This window comes from Lampris incognitus, chromosome 7 (assembly GCF_029633865.1).
Source record: "Lampris incognitus isolate fLamInc1 chromosome 7, fLamInc1.hap2, whole genome shotgun sequence".
Taxonomy (NCBI): Eukaryota; Metazoa; Chordata; class Actinopteri; order Lampriformes; family Lampridae; genus Lampris; species Lampris incognitus.
The window spans coordinates 11,478,540-11,501,220 of NC_079217.1; the positions used below are offsets into that span (position 1 = coordinate 11,478,540).

Sequence of the window (22,681 nt, forward strand, 5' to 3'; positions counted from 1 at the left end):
TAAATATGCATGTGTTTTGTTTAAACTCTGACGATAGCATTTCTCCGCGGAGGCCAAGTTTTACCTTTCGCACTGGGTAATGGCCAAGTCTGCCACTGGTGGCAGCTTTACAGTAGCGTCTAATAACCACAGAGTTACCCCTTAGAAAGAGGCCATTCCCCATGTATTTTTAATGCCCAGTTGTTGATGAAAAACAAGTGTGGGACACTTGCATTGGAATGAGACTGAACATTAATTCAACAGGCGTGATATTTAGGCGCGGCATGCAGCTTTCCAAAGCTCTGCTATGCGTCACAGCTGCCATGCTAATGCTAACAGTAGGCTCTGACTAGCCACTGCCATTTGCTGGTGAGCTTCAATATCCACAGAGAACTAACTGGGCCCAGTGGTTAGCAAGAAAGTCCAGGGTTCGAACCCCGGGGTTGCCCAACCTTGCTGGGGGGGGTCATCTCAGGTCACGGTCTGTGTGGAGTTTGCATGTTCTCCCCGTGTCTGCGGTGGGTTTTCTCCGGGTGCTCCGGTTTCCTCCCCCCATCACAAGAAACATGCATGTTAGGGTTATTACCCCTGTCTGTGCCCCTGACCAAGGCAAAAGGAAAGATGAACTGGAGTTGGTCCCCGGGCGCTGCATGAAGGCGCCAGCCCACTGCTCCTGGCTACACACATCACAGCTAGGATGGGTTAATTTGCAGAAGTGAATTTCCTCAGGGGGATTAATAAAGGAAACTTCAAAATTTTTAAACTCAAGCCACCTCCAGAAACTTGCGCGCCTCACTGAGGACACTGTCATGCAATTATGAAAGGAGCAGAAGAAGCACGAGTAGCAGTGAAAGGTCAGACAGTTTTTATCCATAATTGCTAATTTCTTCGACGGCAATCGATAACACCTCTTTTTTTTCAATGGACAAAAACTGCAGCCCCCTCAATAAGCTGTCGCAAGACATTAAGTATAAACTGCTCATCCACACAAACTGAGTGTCGTAAAACAAGAGTTGAGACCCCCCCCCCCCGAAACAGCGGGGTCTGATCCTTTACCACGGACAGATTTGACCTTCGGGATAATTAGCGCGATAAAAGCATTGGATATGCTGTCAATATGATTTGCATAATGTGCAAAGGTAGTCTCACTCCTGAACGCGGGCTGTGTCCAAGTGACTTAAATAAACACGGCGGTGACATTTCTCTGGGTCCTCTGTTCACACCTGTCAAGGAAAATGTGAGGGGGGAACGTGGCTGCAGCTGCGGCTCCCGCCTCTAGTGTGTCCAACACCCTGCTGGAGTCAAACTCGGAAGGCTGAGCCCCTGTCACACCCCGATCCACCAATTTTGTTTTGTCATCTGCACAAGCACACAAACACACACACACACACACACACACACACACACACACACACACACACACACACACACACAAATGTACAAAGTCTGCAGGCTCACACTAATTATGTCTCATATATACACTTTTGGGGGAAAACAAAGTTTCTACAACAGAGAAACTCTACATGATAATTCAATGTATTGACTTATTGTCAGCTATCCCAGCACTACAAAGCAATGATGCAAAAAAAAAAGAAACTCTTGGCGTCCCGTGGCGTAGCGGCCTATTCCGTTGCCTACCAACACAGGGATCATCGGTTTGAATCCCCATGTTACCTCCAGCTTGGTCGGGCGTCCCTGCAGACACAATTGACCGCGTCAGCAGGTGGGAATGTGTCCTGGTCGCTACACTAGCGCCTCCTCTGGTTGGTCGGGGAGCCTGTTTGGGGGGGGGGACAGGGGGGAATAGCGTGATCCTCCCACGCGCTACGTCCCCCTGGCGAAACTCCTCACTGTCAGGTGAAAAGAAGCGGCTGGTGACTCCACATGTATGGGAGGAGGCATGTGGTAGTCTGCAGCCCTCCCCGGATCGGCAGAGGGGGGTGGGGCAGAGACCGGGACGGCTCGGAAGAGGGGGGTAATTGGCCAAGTACAAAAGAGGGGAAAAAAACAAAAAAAACAAGAAGATAATAAATGAATGAATGAATAAATAAATAAATAAAATCTCCACATCATTTCGTGCAAGTGCAGACTGTGTACCCACATGCATGTGTGTGTCTCTCTCTCACACACACACCCACACACGCACACACACACGTGCACACGAATGACCAAAAAAAGCTTGTAGATATGTTCATGGCAGGGGCTCAGTCTTCCTAGTTTGACCTCCAGCAGGGTCTTGGACACATTACAGGCAGGAGCCCCAGCTGCAGCCAGTTCCTCCACCCACATTTTCCTCAAATAAATATGTTTTTTTTAAAATAAACCTTGACACGTGAATCCTTGACACGTGAACGACATCCTTGAAACTGCACTGCTTTGCTGCCGAGGGTGTGGCGGTCGTGTGTATTTCGCATCTCTCCCATGCAGGGTATGATTTAACGGCTTCGGAGCGTTGGTCTCCGATTTGACATCCAAAACTAGTGCACGACATCGAGCTGCTCTCTCCTCATCTGATTGGGCTTCAAATTAGAGCTAAACTTGGGAGATTACTTCAGCCTCTTTCCGGTGCGGCCTGCCGGTTTGCCACTCCGTGCTTCGTTATCCTTTATTACCTGTCCCCCACTTACATTACTGGTGGGATGGGAACTGTAAAGCTGAGTGATTTCAGTCAGGATGCGAGGCTCTTCTCTCCATTAGGGCATGCGGGGCTCGCCGGCTACGGGGCAGATGTGGGCCCTTACACCTACTCGTTATTTCATGGCTTTTCAAGGACTCGAACAAGCGTGACGAATTTAAGATGCTTAGGACTCATTTGCCACTGCAGAACAGTTTGCCAGTGTGTTGTTTTTTTCCCCCCCTTTTCTTTTTCCTCGTCAACAACATTGCTGATCTCCATAGAAATACATGCAGGTGAGTCGGGGTATTAATAGCGGCTCAGGCTGACTGACAGAAGCAAAGCGAGGCGGCAGGTGTTGTATTTTAGCAGTTATTTCTCACACTAGCTACTCGACTAAGTCAGGGAAAGGATGGTGGGGGGGGGGGCCACATTAGAAACAAAACCTTCGATTCCAAGAGCAGGGACCCTTCACCGGAGTTTATGGTACATTGTCATGATGAAAATATCCACCTTAACAAGCAACTTGTTTTCAGTATTGGGTGGTAAAATGTAGTAGTAAGTCAAGTGAAATAATAATAATAAAACAAATTCTCGGTATTTTCAGCTGTTTGCAATTAAAATCAGCTTGGTTCAAGAATTTTCTTCAATCAAGTGTCACTTCCCCGACACCAGAAGAATGAACATCCATATGGTTTCAACACAGCAAAGTCTGTCTCCAGAAAACTGCTGGAGCAAGTAAAACCAAACTGGAAATGAGTATAAGCACCTCACTCCGTATGGCAGAATTTATTTTACCTTGCTGACAAATTGTAGGATTTCAAGCGTGAACACGGGACTAAATAACGTGTTGTCAGAAAGCGTTTACATGATCTACTACTATACTACTACTACTACTACTACTACTACTACTACGTTAGGCTGCTCCCATTAGGGGTTGCCTAAGCGGATCATCCGTTTCCATCTCTTCCTGTCCTCTGCATCTTCCTCTTGTCACACCAGCCACCTGCAGGTCCTCCCTCATCACATCCATAAACCTCCTCTTTGGCCCTCCTCTTTTCCTCTTCCCTGGCAGCTCCATATTCAGCATCCTAAAGCGTTTACATCACCAGTGTAAAGAAACCAATGGATTGTGAAAGCGCTGATGCTGACGTCACCCCTCATCAGCATCAGTTCAGACTACAGGAGGCAGTTTGTGCAGCACTTTCCTCTCAAGAGAAAGTAAATCCCCTAAATCCCCAACTACTCTCCATCTCAGCGGCTATCATATCACTGCAATTAAGCTAAAAGCAAGATTTTTCTCCCCCCCCCCCAACACAAATCCCCGGAGGAGAGTGTGTTAAAATTTGAATTGAAGGATAGGTATTAAGTGAGTGTATGAAGAGACGTCTCAAAAGATGTGTCTGACGCTTACTCCCGTAAAGGACAGATTTGTCAAATCCCACCTCTTGGACTGGTCTTGCTTTGACCAGCACTCAAACGCCTCCATACTACGTTCCCCTTTTCTGTGGTCGAAGGAAGAGTAATGTACGAAATTTGCAGACTTGCCTGTTAAAAATGGCCTGTCTACAGCTGACAGTTTTCTTCAGCTCGGCATCTATATGGCTTTTTTTTTTTGTGAAACAATCTTGAAATAGGTTACCAATAACGGAAGTGATGAAATAGGTTACCAATAACGGAAGGTGAGGAAATAGGTTACCAATAACGGAAGGTGAGGAAATAGGTTACTAATAACGGAAGTGATGAAATAGGTTACCAATAACGGAAGTGATGAAATAGGTTACCAATAACGGAAGTGATGAAATAGGTTACCAATAACGGAAGGTGAGGAAATAGGTTACCAATAACGGAAGGTGAGCCCCACAGATGGTCCAGCTGGATATGAGTTTGTAGTCTAAGCTCAAACATCGTCAACAAAACGTCATCAAAAATGTGTTATTTTAGGCGTCCGCGTAGCGTAGCGATCTATTCCGTTGCCTACCAACACGGGGATCGCCGGTTCGAATCCCCGCGTTACCTCGGTTTGGTCGGGCGTCCCTACAGACGTACACGATGGACTCTATACACACTCTCTTCCGCATTCCGACTCGGCCTGCTCGATTATTTCCGGGCAACGCCGGAAGTGATGCCGACAACAACAGCGAAGCAGTGGTGTTTTTCACTCGTTCTTTTCAAGAGCTACCCAAACTCACGGTCGCATTATCCAAGAAGTATGCCATACGTCAGTTACCAGACAGGAGAAGGGCTTTAAACTTTACGTTTCAAGCTACATCCACAATTACGAAGGTAAGATCCGGACGTGTAATGTTAGCACCTAGCATGTTTTTGTACTAGCCAGTGCTAGCGTAGTGATAAATTACTGCTAACGTTATGTTTTTAAGTGTCAATCACTGTTACAATTTTCCTAACGTCATTGTCAATCTCAGTTTCAAACAAAAATTCAACAGGAGAACTATCCATTAACTACAGTAATTGTTATAGAAAGGTAAATGAGCAGAACTGACAGGTGGGTGACCAAAAAAATCTGAGTACCAGTTAAATTGAGCAAAATGTATGCATTTCAGAAAAGCAATATTCCATAACTTGAACAATATAAAACAGATTTCATGTAGTGTATATACAAATAATTGTAATTTACAAGGTTCACATTTTATCCTCAAGATAGTATACAACTAATTTCATCATCATTAAAGAGCTAAATCGACAACCGCAGGATCCAGGGGCCGTAGTGTAGTCGTGGTCCCCGGGGATTTTTTCAGCTCCCTCTTCTGGTGTGTCATCCTCTGCCGCTGGTGACTCTCTTCGCTCCCAAACCCCTGGTATTGAAAGTCCATCCATCCATCCATTATGCGAACCGCTTATCCTGCTCTCAGGGTCGTGGGGATGCTGGAGCCTATCCCAGCAGTCATTGGGCGGCAGGTGGGAAGTGGGATGGAGAAAGTGTTCCACTCAAACAATGCTGGAACTGCTCCCTTCTTTGACACTAGCTGACCTGTCTTGGACCCTGGCTCACTAACATCCTCTTTTTTTAAAATGCTGGCTACAAACATGGGTATGGTGGCTAATGGTGAAGTTGTACCTCCGGATAGTGATAATCCATTTTCGCCTAGTTTCCGCATCGGACGGAAACATATAAAAACTAAGTACTTTGTTGTACCTACTGGAGGCTTGGCACAAAGGCACACAGCAATGTTCAGCTGTCGTGTTATCGGTACGTTGAAACTTTATCTTCTTTTTCTGCGACGGTGTCAGCATTTGACAAAAATCATATGAACAGTATAGATAGTGGAATCGAACAAGCTGGCAGAGATTTTACCGGAACTATGTCAGCACCAGTGTGCATATGGTCCATTGGCTGTGCCTGCGGGTGGGAACCCGGATGTGGGTATGTGTCCTGGTCGCTGCACTAGTGCCTCCTCTGGTTGGTTGGGGTGCCTGTTCAGGGGGGAATAGTGTGATCCTCCCATGCGCTACTTCCCCCTGGCGAAACTCCTGTCAGGTGAAAAGAAGTGGCTGGCGACTCCACATGTATCGGAGGAGGCATGTGGTAGTCTGCAGCCCTCCCCGGATTGGCAGAGGGGGTGCAGCAGCGACCAGGATGGCTCGGAACAGTGGGGTAATTGGCTGGACACAATTGGAGAGAAAAGGGGGGGGGGTTATTTCATCCATCCATGAAGTTTATCCCAGCATACATTGGACATAGAGACACCTTGGACAGGTTGCCAGTCCATTGCAGGACCAACACACAGTCATTCACTCACCATTCACATTATGGGCAATTTAGACTCCAATTCACTGAACATGCATGTCTCTGGATCGTGGGAGGAAACCCACACAAATCAGGGGAGAACTTATAAACAGCACAGAGATTGTCTGGAATTGAACCCAGGACTCGCTTGCTGCGAGTGAGTTGTGTGTGCTAACAACTAAGTCACCGTGCCATTTTGTATTATTTCAATCAATAAATCATAATCATCCTAGATATAACACAGAAATAGTAACATCTTAAATCATCGTACTGTATATTCTTCGAAAACCTAACACATTTCCGTCCCGAGAGGATTGGAGAATTGTAAGCTATTTGTTTGACCTGAAGCCTGCTTAGACCAGAGGACATTTTTCCTCCCTGCAGCATAATTTTTACTGCACACTCTATTTGTTGGCAGATTTTTTTGGTTTGTTTTTTTGCCCGTGGCACATAAACTTCCTCCACCTGAGGCTTTGGCTTGAGCTCTATGTTACCTCAAAGAGGCAACCCGCAGAGGATGGGAGCCACAGATTTCAAATTCACTCAGCAAAAGCTCCAGTAGGATAATTTAACCTGAAGCGAGTAGTGGGGTGTGATCGCTTCCAATGATGCAGGCTTAATTGCGTGCTGAAAACTGGTTTTGTCCAGTGCAAATCAATGCGGCACAGGAAAAAAAAAACACTTCATACAGTGCCGTCTAAGTACAACCGGCCATCAGATTTTCCTCTGGCATGCCGTGCTCGGCTCTGCCTGCCGTGAGTGTAAATTTACCAGCTCCCATGTCACCGCCGCATACTGACAGGTGGCTTCTGAGCAACCCTGCATGCTAACAGGATTAGACCCCGAGCTTTGCTTGTTTTAACAAAGGTATTACATTTAAAAACAGTCTCCCGGTGCCTTTTCTGACACAGGTTTTGTCCTCAACTTTGACAGCTCAATTACTCCCTTGAACAGTGGTCCCCCGAGGCTTATTTACCTTTTCACAATCACAAATGCATACCGTCAAAAGTATTCATAAATAGTTTGCATTTTATGAGCTGGTGAGCCAGCAGATGTTCAGTCTGTAGGCGGTTGGAGTAAATTCAGCACGGGAGGGGAGGGGTGGGGTGGGGTGGGGGGGCAGCTGTACAGGTGGTATTGTATCCTATAACTAATGTCTCATGGTACATTATGATGTCGTAGTAATCCATCCTTAGTTAACCTAATTTAAATCCTAATAAATTTACTAAAGGGTGGAGATGAAATCATATAAAAGAGGTGGGGTGGTGTGAATCTGAAATGAAATATATTAATTGCATTTTGTACACATTCATGAGCAGTACTGAAGAAATTTAAGCAAGACAGGGGAATCAATGAATGGATTATGCATGTCTCCGTCTTGGATTTAGTCGAACACTGTGGCAAATTTAACGTGGGTGGATTGACACCGAGATTTACATTCAACAAAACACATAAAAATATAAACACAAAATAGTCCCTTTATTGTTTTTTTTTTCTTCTCAACCTAAAGACTACACAGGGTCACCGATGTAGCGCTAAGAGGTATCTACATTTGCATTTTATTTACAGCTCATTTCGTCTTCATATTTACACGGTCAAAGGAAAGCGCTTAGAAACACAGTGTTGAGAACGAACCAAAACTCAAAATGAGTCCAGAGCCTTAGAAAAAAAAAGTACAGTATGACGCAACACTTCTCAGTGCAATATTCCACAATGCAAAGATCCTTCATTCATAATATGCTGAACATCCATATATTGTTTGTTTTTTTTTTTGTTTTTTTTTGGGAAACATGTCACTGTATCAAACTAAGAACAGAAAAATAACTGTGTACTGTATGTTAAACCTTTGTACAGATTGAGACTCAGTCATGCCCCCCCCCCCCACACACACACACAAAATCACATGTTGGATGGGGAAAAAAAGCCAATGGAGTACAGTGGCTTGGCATAGTTTAAAATGTTAACAGGAGTCAAATCGGTGACACCGTTGCCGAAAGAGGTACGACTCGAGTCGTAATGAGTTTTGTTTTTTTTTTTTGGAGAAAATTGTCCTTCAGGGTTTTCGAGGAGCCGGACGTGAACATACAGGATCTGCAACATCTGCATGCACCTAAAGTAATTAAATCCGCAAGGGTTGTTTCGCAGGTCGACGCACGTCCACGACCTTTTTCAGACCGCGAGGCGGATCTTACACACTGGTGTAGGTCTAATGCATTTCGGCCAGGCTTGGGACCGAGCGGAACATTATCCCGCAGAAAGAGAGCACTTAAGATGCCGACTCCCAGGCAGCCCTTTGGGCAAAAGGGAATTCAATTTAAAAAAAAGAAGAAAAAAGCCCCCCAACAAAACTCAACCACAACGCAATGCAGAGCACATACGTACATCTCAGCAGCCCACGTGTTAGAAGGTCAATTTTTACCCCCAAACAATCTCTCTGATTGTGAATTGTGTTAAGGAATACTGAGAAAAGCATGTTGGTATAAGTAAACTATGCATTTCATATGAGATTTCAACTGCTGTGGATCAGTCGAATGCAACGGTTCTGATGAAAAAACACAATAATTGGTTTAATAAAACCACCTTTTAGAGTTTATTCCATGTGTTGAAACACCCTTGAGTATTGTTCAAGTACAACAATTAACAATAAAAGGGACAATAATTCACTTCTTTTTTTTTTTAGATTCACATTTGTTATACTGTTATTTCATATAGCTATTTATAAAACAAAACTAAAAGTAATTCAAAACCATTCCCATAAAATACCTTTTTGTTGTTTAATACAGACATTAATTCCACAGTATTTTCTTACAGGGTTGGCTCTTCACTATTCTTATGATCGTGTTGTTTGACCACTGTCAAATAAAGAAGAGAAAGCGATTTGTGTTGCCGTTTCTTTTCTTTTTTTTCCTTTTGAGAACAAATGCCAGTCAAAAATAACAGGTAGACACAAAATATGATGTGACCTCATATCCCTTTGTTGGTTTTTTACCGTACAATTTTCAACTTGATGAAGCAATTTGTAGTTCGTAAAAAGGGGCCGTCGACATGCACGATCGGGGTGCGCCGGAGCCTTCCGAGGTAAGACCACAAATACATTTTCACGCCCTCCTCTCAAAAAAATGCAAGACAACACGTTAAGTCAAGGTGCTTTGACGAGTTCAGCAGGGTTTTTTGATGACGGGGTCTACTGCCAACAGACGATTCGCTCATTATTTATGGACGACCGGGGCTATGAGGTTTTCAAGTATAAAAAAGAAGCGATTAAAAGAGAAGGAATCTCCTTGGCTGAGGCGCAGAAAAGGCAGAATGGAGCAAGCTTGTGAATAACAATTTGCAAGTCTGGCGGCGGCACAGGCCAATGAACACGTTGCATTACCGACACTCCTCTTGGATCCCTTTGAACAGAATCACCGACAGGGACGAGGACGTGGAGTCACAAAAATAAGTCACGACGTCGCAAATGTTCATCCTCTAGCAGCCGCACTTGGAGGGCAAAGACTGTTAAAGAATCACCAGAAGGAGAAGGGCACTCTTCTATTGATACAGTGCAATTGATTGCAACCATGTTTTTCCTTTTTTTTTTTTATAAGTATATTAAAAACCCAGTAGAGCACAGTCCAAAAAAACAAAACAAAACAAAAACAACAATAGAAGACAAAAAGTGGTCCAGTATGCATCTGTCTTTGGCAAGTAGTCCCATGTCCTATATGTAAGTCAGTCACTACAGAGCCCTGTGTTCATGTCACCTTCTGCCCATTTCGCTCTGTCTCATGAAGTGAATGTTGTTCACACTGTCTGCCAGCTCAGGGTACTGGTCCACCGAGACCACATAGTAGCCATCATAACCCTGCACCTTCCCAGAGCCCAGGAGCTGTTGCTTCTCTCCTTCTGTCCAGGTACGCGAGCCCTCCTCTCCGTCCCTCAGTCTCTGGCGCTCCCTGGACCAAGCCTGGGCCACAGCTCTCTGCCGGGCCAGCTCCAGCACACGGACCTTTTCCTCATCCACGCTGCTGCCGTAGCGCGTATTCAGACAGAGTATGCCATACTGCAACTGGATGTCAGTGATGCGCCTAGTCCTGCCGTTGAGGACAGTGTTGACCTGAGATACCGTCACATTGACGCCTGTCTCCAGTGTTCGCCGGCCCACTGTCATGCCAATGAGGGCCAGGTCTCCATCCACTGGGCCCAACTTGATGAAGTAATGGGTGTCGATCCCGGCAATGGTGAAGTGAAGCTCTTCCAAGTAGAAAGCATCGTTGAGGACGGCAGCCATTCGCCGCCCATCCTCATTGGCCAAGCTTATAATGTCAGTGCTGATGTGTCCGTCTCGGATCGCAAACTTCACCCCTTTCCCGAAGATGGAGCCACCAGAGGCGAAGAGCTTCTTGCCCTCAGTTTGAGGACAGCCGGCGCTTTTGGCTCGGTAGATTTGTCCAAATCGCTCCAGCCTCACGAAAGCCTTCAGCTGCCTCTGAACCTCGCACTGCACGCCCAGCACCGACTGCAAAACAAGGACACCGCTGGTTAGTCACACATTGTCCACATCAAGTACAGGCATAATGAAATACATGTCCTGTTTGCAGACTGAGCAAGACAGGAAATAATCCTGCACTGCTGAAACACTGCTGAATTACTTTTCAAATATGATATTGCGAGGTCCAGTTTCTGCCAAGATTTTCATATCGGTTCGCACCTCTGTTTTCTATCCGATCAGGTGTGACTTTCATGTTCTGATGACATAGTCTGTGTGAAGAACTCAGCAGGACATCGCCTGTCCCCCCCTCCCCCCAGAGTTGCACATGTCCCCTTTTTTTCCAAGCCGGAAAAATCATACCGCTTCATTAACACTTCAAACAATCCAAATTCGCTGCTCTCTGCGCAGCATAAGCTATTCTTTTTCATGTATTTTTTCTTCTTCTTTTTTTTGATTGAATAAGGCCTTGTCGTTTGTTTTTTTTTGAACTGGTTTCTAAATTGTTAATGTTATAATAATTGAATGAAATCCCATGATGTCTGTCTGATGTGTGCTAACACACACAAACTTTCAGTAATGTATCCAGACCTACAACCAGCTAGTGCTGAGTAACTAGTTTAGAGAAGAAAAAAATAAAATAAAATTATGAATTATTTCTAACAGGATTGTTTTTCCATACAAAAATAATCTGGGCTAAAAATCCACAGTGGCGTCATTATAGCACGATAGTGATTAAACAATAATTCAACACAATATGAAGAAATTTGAAATTAATTTTTGCCATCTTGGAGAATCAACACCGACCCCAGGTTCTTGCTTTTCTGTTAAAACTCTATAATTCCTTTATTTTCCCTGCATTTATTATCAAGTATGCTGAATGAAAAACGTGTGATTCTTTGATGTTATGATGCATCCCACCGTCAAAGTGGAGGCTTGTCGGCGAATGCTCATCTCTCTGATCAACAACGGCAAACGTGGTATCATAATAACGTTTGACATTGCTGTCCTATGACATCCGTGCTGTGCCTAACACAAAAAACGAATCTCTTGGTTTGTAATGCATCCATCTGATTTCTTAAGGCAACAAAGCTTTACATAGATACCACTTTCCCTTGAGCCAGAATTAATCCTGTGCCCTAATATTACATGACAAGAAATACTCCTCTGGAGAGAGAAAAAAAAAAGGAGTGGTTAAAAGAGGGACAGTGATATGAAATGGGGATGGGCTAACCACAATGATGGATCTGAATACAACAACGAAGGCTCCTGCGCACTTCGGCCTTCCCACTATTGCCTAAGATAAGGGCTCAAGAGCATCTGGAGGACTCTTTGTCAACCAATCACAACACAGACAGTTTCTAATTCTGTCCCTCCATGCACCCCCACCCTTCCCCCTTATAGACAGCTAGGGGGCTGGGGGGTACGGGTAGGGATCTTGAAGAGAACAGACAGCAGTGGCCATCCTATCTACCTGATCCAGGCTGTCCTCTGTGTGACATCACCTTGGACCTCCCAACCCTACCGTCAGCAAGAGGGCAAGGGGGGGGGGGCGCTGAGCTGCACTTCTGGGACTTAGAGGGTTGGCTAGGGAGATGCTTCGCACCATGCCACCGTGTGTTTGTTTATCACGAGGATATTGTGACCCCGGTCAGCTGTCCCACAACGGTAAGGAAGGGGGTTGTACCTTCCCCTTTACTAAAAACTCTCCTGGGAGTCTGCTACAAAGATATCATTCACATAGGATGGGGATCAATTGGCCGGCAGCAAAGCTCCAAATCAGGAGATCAAGCCTTGTGCACAGCAATCCTCATCTGTCTGGCCCCTCACGGCATTTTTTCAATCTGTATGCAGCTTCAGCAGCATGGTAAAATTGGGGCCTAAATGAGAGGGGATGGAGTGTTGAAAAAAACAAAAACGTGGTGGCTAGTGCTGTGCAGAATGTACCACGTTTCGTGTAAAGGCTATATTTATGCCTCAAAGAACCTTATGTTTAACTGGGCTGCTAAAGTGAGGGATAACATGACAGTAAGAGGTCCTCAACATCAGCTTTGAGACTGCAAAACTAATTCCTGAAATACCTTAAAAACCAAGAACCTACATATAAGTCTTGTGCACAGAGTCAAGACTATCTTTTCCTTGCACGTCAACTGCAGTAAATACTCTAGAGGTGTGCAGAAGAAATAGCTCCCTAACAAACTAAGGCGAAACTGTACAATCTAGGCTAGCATTACTATTTAAAGCCTTAATACAGGATTTTTAGAGCAGTTATGCTCCATCATGGGTATTCTTAAATACACACTCGAAAGGCTAGTTTTGTAGATAGGAAATAAACTTTCGATGCCATCATTACTCAAATAGCCCTAGTTTTACACAGAACTTCCAAGGACAACAAACAAACAATTTCACTACCGCTTATTGCTTTATTACAAATTATACCATTAAATTTGTTGGTAAAAACCTATAAAACCCTCCTGTGGTTGGTCGATCATATATATTTAATCTTAATATTTAATGTTAATTTAACCATGCAAGTCACTGAAAAACAAAATGTTTAGTCTGGCAAGAGGTAATTAGACTATTAAGGGGGAAGGGGAGGAAAGAAGAATAAAACATGCACAACAGTAAAATCATAGAGACATAAGCACAATTCAGACGGGACTGTGGTGTGGAGGAAAACCACAAGGACACCCTCACAAGTACATCTGTACAGAACATACATGAGGGTTAAAAGCTGGTGCCTCACAAGCCCATACTTGGCCATCAAGTGAAACGCCGTAACAGCAGCAGTTTACCTGCCAGTCACACTCAGCAAGTCATTTCAACAAAAGGCTGAAATGGTGCTGGATGATGAATGGCTTCCTGGCTTTTGAAATCGTTGACTAACTGCTAAGGTCTGATGCAACAAATAATAAGTTAGTTAAAGGGCCACGGTATTGAACTGATTTCATCTAATCTCGTCTCCTATTCGATCATGTCAGCTCTCAGATATTTGAAATGGAAATAGCTGCAATGACTTTGAATTCAGGTTGATTCTTCCTCTGTTCTGTCTCCTTTCTAGAATGCACCTGGGGTGAGTTCACAGATTCCCTACAGAAGAGGAGGCGAGGGCAGCATGCAAGAGATGGTCCATCCTGAAGTAGGACTGTAGTTCATAATGAATGGTAGATTAACATCTTCATATTTCAATGAGTTTCATTTCCTGTGTAATTAACCAAGGTGTGCCATGGTGCCTAAAGTAACAGCAGTGAACGTCTTGACGCCTTCTTCAGACCGCTTAAAGCATGTAACAGTAAATGAATACCTACATGTTTTCATATTAAATGGCATGCTGTTTTTATAGTCGTGGCCCACAAACTCAAAGAATACCTTTAAAAACCCATAATATGGATATGACTTTTGTGGCAGTGGTATAAAATATTAGGTTGTATTAGGTTTTCAAAAATATACATCAGTTCAAGAAAAAAACCCAGGCACTGGGGATGCACAAGCCAGTGCATTCTTAGTGCCGGTTCCAAGCCCAGATAAATGGGGAGGGTTGCGTCAGGAAGGGCATCCGGCATAGAACCTTTGCCAAATCAAATATGTGGATCATAAATCAGATTTCCATACTGGATCGGTCAAGGCCTGGGTTACCAATGACCGCCACCAGTACTGTTGGCCAGCAGGATGCTGGTGGAACTATGTTACTGTTGGGCGAAGAAGAAAGAGAGGGGGGAAGGCATGTCCAGAGGTGGGGGGGGGGTAGGAGTGTGGAGGTGAGAGTTGGAACTTTGAATGTTGGCATTATGACTGGTAAAGGGAGAGAGCTGGCTGATATGATGGAGAAAAGGAAGATAGATATACTGTGTGTGCAAGAGACCAGTTGGAAGGGGAGTAAGGCCAGGAGCATCGGAGGTGGGTTCAAACTCTTCTACCATGATGTGGATGGGAGGGAAATGGGGTAGGGGTAATTCTGTAGGAAGAGTATGTCAAGAGTGTGTTGGAGGTGAAGTGTGTCAGACAGAGTGATGAGTATGAAGCTGGAAATTGAAGGTGTGATGATGAATGTTGTCAGTGCATATTTCCTGCACATGTGTGAGATGGAAGAGAAAGAAGAATTCTGGAGTGAGTTGGATGAAGTGGTGGAGAGTGTACCCAAAGAGGAGAGTGTGGTGATTGGAGTGGACTTCAATGGTCATGTTGGTGAAGGGAACCGAGGTGATGAGGAGGTGATGGGTAGGTATGGTGTCAAGGAGAGGCATGCAGAAGGACAGATGGTGGTGGAGTTCGTGAAAAGGATGGAAATGGCTTCGGTGAATACATATTCAGAGTGGAGGAAAGTGCACACAGGTGGATTACAGTGGCTTGCAAAAGTATTCATACCCCTTGAACTTTTCCACATTTTGTCATGTTTCGACCACAAACATAAATATATTTTATTGGAATTTTATGTGAAAGACCAACACCAAGTGGCACACAATCTTGAAGTACAAAGAAAATTATACATGATTTTAAAAAAATTTACAAATAAAAAACTGAAAAGCGCGGTGTGCAAAAGTATTCAGCCCCCCTGAGTCAATACTTTGTGGAACCGCCTTTTGCTGCAGTTACAGCTGCAAGTCTTTTGGGGTATGTCTCTACCAGGTTTGCACATCTAGCTACTGAAATTTTTGCCCATTCTTCTTTGCAAAACAGCTCAAGCTCAGTCAGATTAGATGGAGAGCGTTTGTGAACGGCAGTTTTCAGATCTTGCCACAGATTCTCAATTGGATTTAGGTCTGGACTTTGACTGGGCCATTCTAACACATGAATATGTTTTGTTTTAAACCATTCCATTGTAGCCCTGGCTTTATGTTTAGGGTCGTTGTCCTGCTGGAAGGTGAACCTCCGCCCCAGTCTCAAGTCTTTTGTAGACTCCAACAGGTTTTCTTCCAAGATTGCCCTGTATTTGGCTCCATCCATCTTCCCATCAACTCTGACCATCTTCCCTGCCCCTGCTGAAGAGAAGCACCCCCAGAGCACGATGCTGCCACCACCATGTTTGACAGTGGGGATGGTGTGTTCAGGGTGATGTGCAGTGTTAGTTTTCCGCCACACATAGCGTTTTGCATGTAGGCCAAAAAGTTCAATTTTGGTCTCATCTGACCAGAGCACCTTCTTCCACATGTTTGCTGTGTCCCCCACATGGCTTCTGGCAAACTGCAAACGGGACTTCTTATGGTTTTCTTTTAACAATGGCTTTCTTCTTGCCGCTCTTCCATAAAGGCCAGATTTGTGCAGTGCAGGACCAATAGTTGTCCTGTGGACAGATTCCCCCACCTGAGCTGTGGATCTCTGCAGTTCGTCCAGAATCACCATGGGCCTCTTGGCTGCATCTCTGATCAGTGCTCTCCTTGTTCGGCCTGTAAGTTTAGGTGGACGGCCGTGTCTTGGTAGGTTTGCAGTTGTGCCATACTCTTTCCATTTCCGGATGATGGATTGAACAGTGCTCCGTGAGATGTTCAAAGCTTGGGAAATCTTTTTATAGCCTAACCCTGCTTTAAACTTCTCCACAACTTTATCCCTGACCTGTCTGGTGTGTTCCTTGGACTTCATGATGCTGTTTGCTCCCCAATATTCTCTTAACAAACCTCTGAGGCCGTCACAGAACAGCTGTATTTGTACTGAGATTAGATTACACACAGGTTGACTCTATTTAGTCATTAGGTCAACATTCGATCATTCAGCAATCATCAGGCAACTTCTGAAGGCAATTGGTTGCACTCAGAGAAAGGGGGGCTGAATACTTTTGCACACCGCACTTTTCAGTTTTTTATTTGTAAAATTTTTTTTTAAATCATGTATAATTTTCTTTGTACTTGACAGTTGTGTGCCACTTTGTGTTGGTCTTTCACATACAATTCCAATAAAAAATATTTAAGTTTGTGGTCGTAACGTGACAAAATGTGGAAAAGTTCAAGGAGTATGAATACTTTTGCAAGCCACTGTATATCTTATGCAGGAGGTGAAATCTGAAAGAGATTGGAGACTGCAAGATGGTGACAGGGGAGAACATAGCTAGGCAGCATCGGATGGTGGTCTGTTTGATGACTGTGCAGATCATGAAGAGGAAGAGAGTGAAGACAGAGCCATGGATCAAATGGTGGAAGTTGAAGAAGGAAGACTGTTATGTGGAGTTCAGGGAGGAGTTAAGACAGGCACTGGGTGGGAGTGAAGAGTTGCTGGATGGCTGGGCGACTACTGCAGAAATAGTGAGGGAGACAGCTAGGAAGGTACTTGGTGTGTCATCGGGACAAAGGAAGGAAGACAAGGAGACTTGGTAGTGGAATGAGGAAGTACAGGAAAGAATACAGAGAAAGAGGTTGGCGAAGAAGAAGTGGGATAGTCAGAGAGCTGAAGAAAGTAGACAGCAGTACAAGGAGATGCGGTGAAAGGCAAAGAGAGGTGGCGAAGGCAAAGGAAAAGGCATATGGTGAGTTGTATGAGAGGTTGGACACTAAGGAAGGAGAAAAGGACTTTTTTTGGGAGGGGGGATTTTTCCCCGTTTTTCTCCTCAATTGTATGCGGCCAATTACCCCACTCTTCCAAGCCTTCCTGGTCACTGTTGCACCCCCTCTGCCGATCCGGGGAGGGCTGCAGACTACCATGTGCTTCCTCCAATACATGTGGCGTCGCCAGCCGCTTCTTTTCACCTGACAGTGAGGAGTTTCGCCAGGGGAACATAGTGTGTGGGAGGATCACGCTATTCCCCCCAGTTCCCCCTCCCTCCGAACAGGTGCCCTGACTGACCAGAGGAGGCACTAGTGCAGTGACCAGGACACATACCCACATCCGGCTTCCCACCCGCAGACACGGCCAATTGTGTCTGTAGGGGCGCCTAACCAAGCCGGAGGTAACACAGAGATTAGAACTGGAGATCCCCATGTTGATAGGCAACGGAATAGACCACTACGCTACCCGGACGCCACTGGAGAAAAGGACTTTTACCGACTGGCAAGACAGAGGGACCGAGCTGGGAAGGATGTGCAGCAGTTTAGGGTGATGAAGGATGGAGATGGAAATGTGCTGACAAGCGAGGAGAGTGTGCTGAGAAGGTGGAAGGAGTACTTTGAGGGGCTGATGAATGAAGAAAATTAGAGAAAAGGTTGGATGATGTGCGGCTAGTGAATCAGGAAGTGCGGTGGATTAGCAAGGATGAAGTGAGGGCAGCACAGCTATGAAGAGAATGAAGAGTGTAAAGTTGGTTGGTCCAGATGACATACCTGTGGAGGCATGGAGGTGTTTAGGAGAGATGGCAGTGGGGTTTTTAACTAGATTGTTTAGCACAATCTTGGAAAGTGAGAGAATGCCGGAGGAGTGGAGAAGAAGCATATTGATACTGGTTTTTCAAGAATAAGGGTGACGTGCAGAGCTGTAGTGTATACAGAGGTATAAAGTTGATCAGCCACAGCATTAAGATACGGGGAAGAAAGAGTAGTGGAAGGTAGGCTAAGAGGAGAGGTGCTGATTAGTGAGCCGCAGTATGGTTTTATGCCACGAAAGAGCCCCACAGATGCGATTTCTGCTTTGAGAACGTTGATTGAGAAGTATAGAGAAGGCCAGGAGTTACATTGTGTCTTTGTAGATTTAAGAAAGCATATGACAGGGGGCTGAGAGAGGAGGTGTGGTATTTAATGAGGAAGCCGGGAGTGGCAGAGAAGTATGTAAGAGTGTTGCAGGATATGGATGAGGACAGTGTGACAGTGCTGAGCTGTGTGGTAGGAGTGACGGATGGGTTCAAGGTGGAGGTGGGATTACATCAAGGATTGGCTCTGAGCCCTTTCTTGTTTGCAATGGTGATGGACAGGTTGACGGACGAGATCAGGCAGGAGTCTCTGTGGACTATGATGTTCATGGATGACATTGTGATCTGTAGTGAGAGTAGGGAGCAGGTTGAGGGGAGCCTGGAGAGGTGGAGGTATGCACTGGAGAGAAGAGGAATGAAAGTCAGTAGGAGCAAGACAGAATACATATGCGTGAATGAGAGGGAAGACAGCATAATGGTGAGGATGCAAGGAGTAGCAGTGGCAAAGGTGGATGAGTTTAAATACTTGAGGTCAACTGTCCAAAGTAACGGGGAGTGCAGAAGAGAGGTGAAGAAGAGAGTGCAGGCAGAGTGGAGTGGGTGGAGAAGAGTGTCAGGAGTGATTTGTGACAGAAGGGTACCAGCAAGAGTTAAAGGGAAGGTTTACAAGATGGTTTTGAGACCAGCTATGTTATATGGTTTGGACATGGTGGCACTGACAAAAAGACAGGAGGCAGACAGGACAGGATTAGGAATGCAGGCTGGATAGTTTGGAGACAAAGCAAGAGAGGCAAGATTGAGATGGTTTGGACATGTGTGGAGAACAGATGCTGGGTATATTGGGAGAAGGATGCTGAAGATGGAGCTGCCAGGCAAAAGGAAAAGAGGAAGGCCAAAGAGGAGGTTTATGGATGTGGTGAGGGAGGACATGCAGGTGGTGAAGGCACAGAGGACAGGAAGAGATGGAAACAGATGATCAGCTGAGGCAACCCCTAACGGGAGCAGCAGAAAGAAAAGAAGATATCAAATGGAGAAAAGTATATTTTCACTGGGACTCAAAGATGAAAAAAAAACCTGTACAATCTTGGGATTTACAGTAACCAGATTAGCAGTTTAAATGCTTTTAGTTGCATACATCAAAACGGAATATCAAACAGTTATGCACAATCATCACAAATATTTTTTTCACACCCATCGCTGTAAGTTTTTATGCTATTTAAGAGATTGGGCGGTTCAGGAACAGGTTGTTTTAGACAACTCTGAGGCTTTCAGGCTTACAAATAAGTAAGGCTGTGTCCTTTAATAGCTGTGAAAGCCATTTGTGTAAAGGTGAAGGTCCAGGTGTCACTCGACATGACTCTGGCCCAGTTTGCCAATGGCCTCTTGATGGTTAGCATTCTCTTTGCTGTAACCAAACCCAAGACAACAACAGCAGCCTCTTCAATAATTCACAGGAGCTGGAGACGACTTAAAAGGGCTGATAAACGCGGGAATCAGAGCATGTCTGCAACCTCTCAGACTCTGGCTAAGGGTGTAAGACTGAGATGAAATCAATGGCCAGTGGTGAAGGGAATGGAGAGTGAATTTCCCTAATGGCAGGACAATTACAAGAGCTGTTTAGCCTGACCCCATTCCCCAAGATGAGGACCAGGAGCAGAGACCTGGCTCACTGGGCCATGATTTAGCCTGATAGCTGGTGGCACCTTTGGGAGTCTGGCTACAATGAGCATGTCTATTCACTAACGATGTATGAGCGGAAGGGAATTAAAAGCGGGAGAGGATGATGAGGTGAGATGTGTGCGACAGGTGTGAGTGGCTGGCTTACTTTAGTGCTATCCCACTCCTGCGTCTTGATCTGTGTGCGAACAAGCTCGTAGGACGGCTCCATAACATCTGTGCGTGGTTTGCGATAACCGGGGATGACGTTGTACAGTTGGAAGCCGAAGGTCACCAGCCAGCTGTTCACATCTGTAGAGGAGGGATCACATCAGACATACAGACAATGAAGCAACAGATTACCACCTACATACGCTATCAACGATGTGAAGATTCAGCACCTGACATCATGGTGCACTACCAACAATCTGCTTCTCAATGCTGAGCTGATTGTGGACTTCAGGAGGCCTAGAAGCTGCAGCCACTCCTCCATACACATCAATGGGCTGGAAGTGGAGCGTGTCTCCAGCTTTAAATTCCTTGGAGTCCACATCAGCGAGGACCTCACCTGGACATCAAACAGCCAGGCCCTTGTGAAAAAGGCCCAACGACGCCTGGATTTCCTGAGGAGGCTGAAGAGCGCCCGTCTATCCCCCAAAATTCTCCCCAACTTCTACCACTGCACCATAGAGAGCATCCTGACCAGCTGCATCTCAGTGTGATACGGCAACTGCACATCAGTAGACCAGAAAGCTCTGCAGCGGGTCGGCAAGGCGGCCCAGCATATCACCGGTACCCAGCTCCCAGCCATAAAAGACATTTATCACTAATGCTGGCTTCGAAGGGGTCTCAGCATCAGCAGAGATCCCACCCACCCCAACCATGGACTGTTCTCCCCGTGCGCTCTGGGAGGCGCTACAGGAGCCTCAGAGCCTGTACTACCAGGCTCAAAAACAGCTTCTTTCCCAAGTTGTTGCCCACCTGAACCTGGCTATCTACTGAATGTCTGTGGATATTTTTAAATATTTTTGTACTCCTGCTCTTTTTTAACTTATTTTTAGCTTTTGGTCGTCATCTGTGTATATCTTATACTGTGTTTGTCTATGTTTGTCTTGCACTGTTTGGTGAAGCCGCAACCCTTATTTCATTTTCAACATGTGCCTGCACATTGTTTTTCATGACAATAAATTGAACTGAACATCATCACTAGTGGTTACATGAGAACCACAACAGCAAGATCAAGTCACTTTTAACAGCTTGACACAGCCTGGTTAAGTACGTGTCTCTCTGACATCATCTTTACTTGGGTTTGAGCACTTGATTTTTTTTTCTGAAACTGGACAAGGCACTTGAGATAACATTCACATCCACTCACAAAGGTGCTGAACTAATGATAAGCAGCAGGGTCCCTGAGATACAAGTGACATCTGGAGTGACTGCTGTGCTGATTATTATCCAGGTTCATGTCACCTCAAAAAAGCCTCCCGCTTTTCAGACTTCACCCAATACAGATATGATATCATTAAAATAGAATGATAGAGCCCTTGAGTATTGTCTCTCTCCCCCCCCCCCATTGTATCTGGCCAATTACCCCACTCTTCCGAGCCGTCCCGGTTGCTGCTTCCTCCGATACATGTGGAGTCGCCAGCCGCTTCTTTTTTCCTGACAGTGAGTAGTTTCACCAAGGGGATGTAGTGCGTGGGAGGATCACGCTATTCCCCCCAGTCCCCCTCCCCCCCGAACAGGTGCCCTGACCGACCAGAGGAGGCGCTAGTGCAGCGACCAGGACCACATCCGGCTTCCCACCCACAGACAAGGCCAATTGTGTCTGTAGGGATGCCTGACCAAGCCGGAGGTAACATGGGTATTTGAACCAGCGATCCCCGTGTTGGTAGGCAATGTAATAGACCGCCACGCTACCCAGACGCCTCGAGTATTGTTTTTCATTGACAAATCACTGAAACTAGAAAATGGCGAGAGAGGGGGCAACACAGTACGTTGAGTTGCCATATAATTTGGATCTTATCAAAAAGGCTTCAGCCATGACTGGTGACAAAATCCACGTATCCACCCCGTTTGATTCTTGCCCCCTTCAGCGTAGGTCTACAGACAGACTAATCATTCCTGTGACACTTAAGGGGCGAGTTTGTCACAGCCTGGCATTGCCACATTGTGGCACCTGACAAAGGTTTTTAAATAAGAATTTCTTTGAGGACAGTGAAAAGGACCCTGGCACTGCAGTGAAAGGAGCAGAAATGCCACAGCCATCAATCACAATGGAGGCAGACCCACTCCGCTACAGCTAACAGTCTGCTTAGCATTCAAATGCTAGTCAGGCGCCTAATGGCGACCTGTGGAGCTGAACGCCTTGCTGTTTGGCTGGCGGCTAAATGGAACTGCTTTGTTTAACAATGACAGGTAGCGAGCATTTTTTTCTTCTTCTTCTTCTTTCAATGTCATCTAAAGGTAAACGATTGGAGAAGGGGAGATAAAACACAATATTTCATGACCAGCATTAACACTGCTCAGTATTTGCAATGCAAAAAGGGACTCTATTAAACAATCGGTTTATTTGTGGGTGAAATTCGCTGCAGCTGATTGATTTAACCAGAGGATCCACTGAGTATCCTCGGCAATGCTGTTCTCCTTCCAGCCAGAGAGGGGGAT

At 45.4% G+C, this 22,681-nt stretch overlaps 1 protein-coding gene across 1 annotated transcript in view; it reads right to left on the reverse strand.

Annotated features, from left to right (window-relative positions):
- Positions 1–8,907: 8,907 nt before the first annotated feature.
- tenm4 (teneurin transmembrane protein 4) overlaps positions 8,908–22,681 on the reverse strand; it is a 196,874-nt gene continuing 183,100 nt past the window's right edge. Inside the window, exons 27-28 of the mRNA XM_056283755.1 lie at positions 20,184–20,326; positions 8,908–10,842 (exon numbers count right to left, since the gene is read on the reverse strand). Of these exons, the coding sequence (XP_056139730.1) occupies positions 10,084–10,842; positions 20,184–20,326 (902 nt within the window). The 3' untranslated portion in view covers positions 8,908–10,083. The remainder of the gene's footprint in view (positions 10,843–20,183; positions 20,327–22,681) is intronic.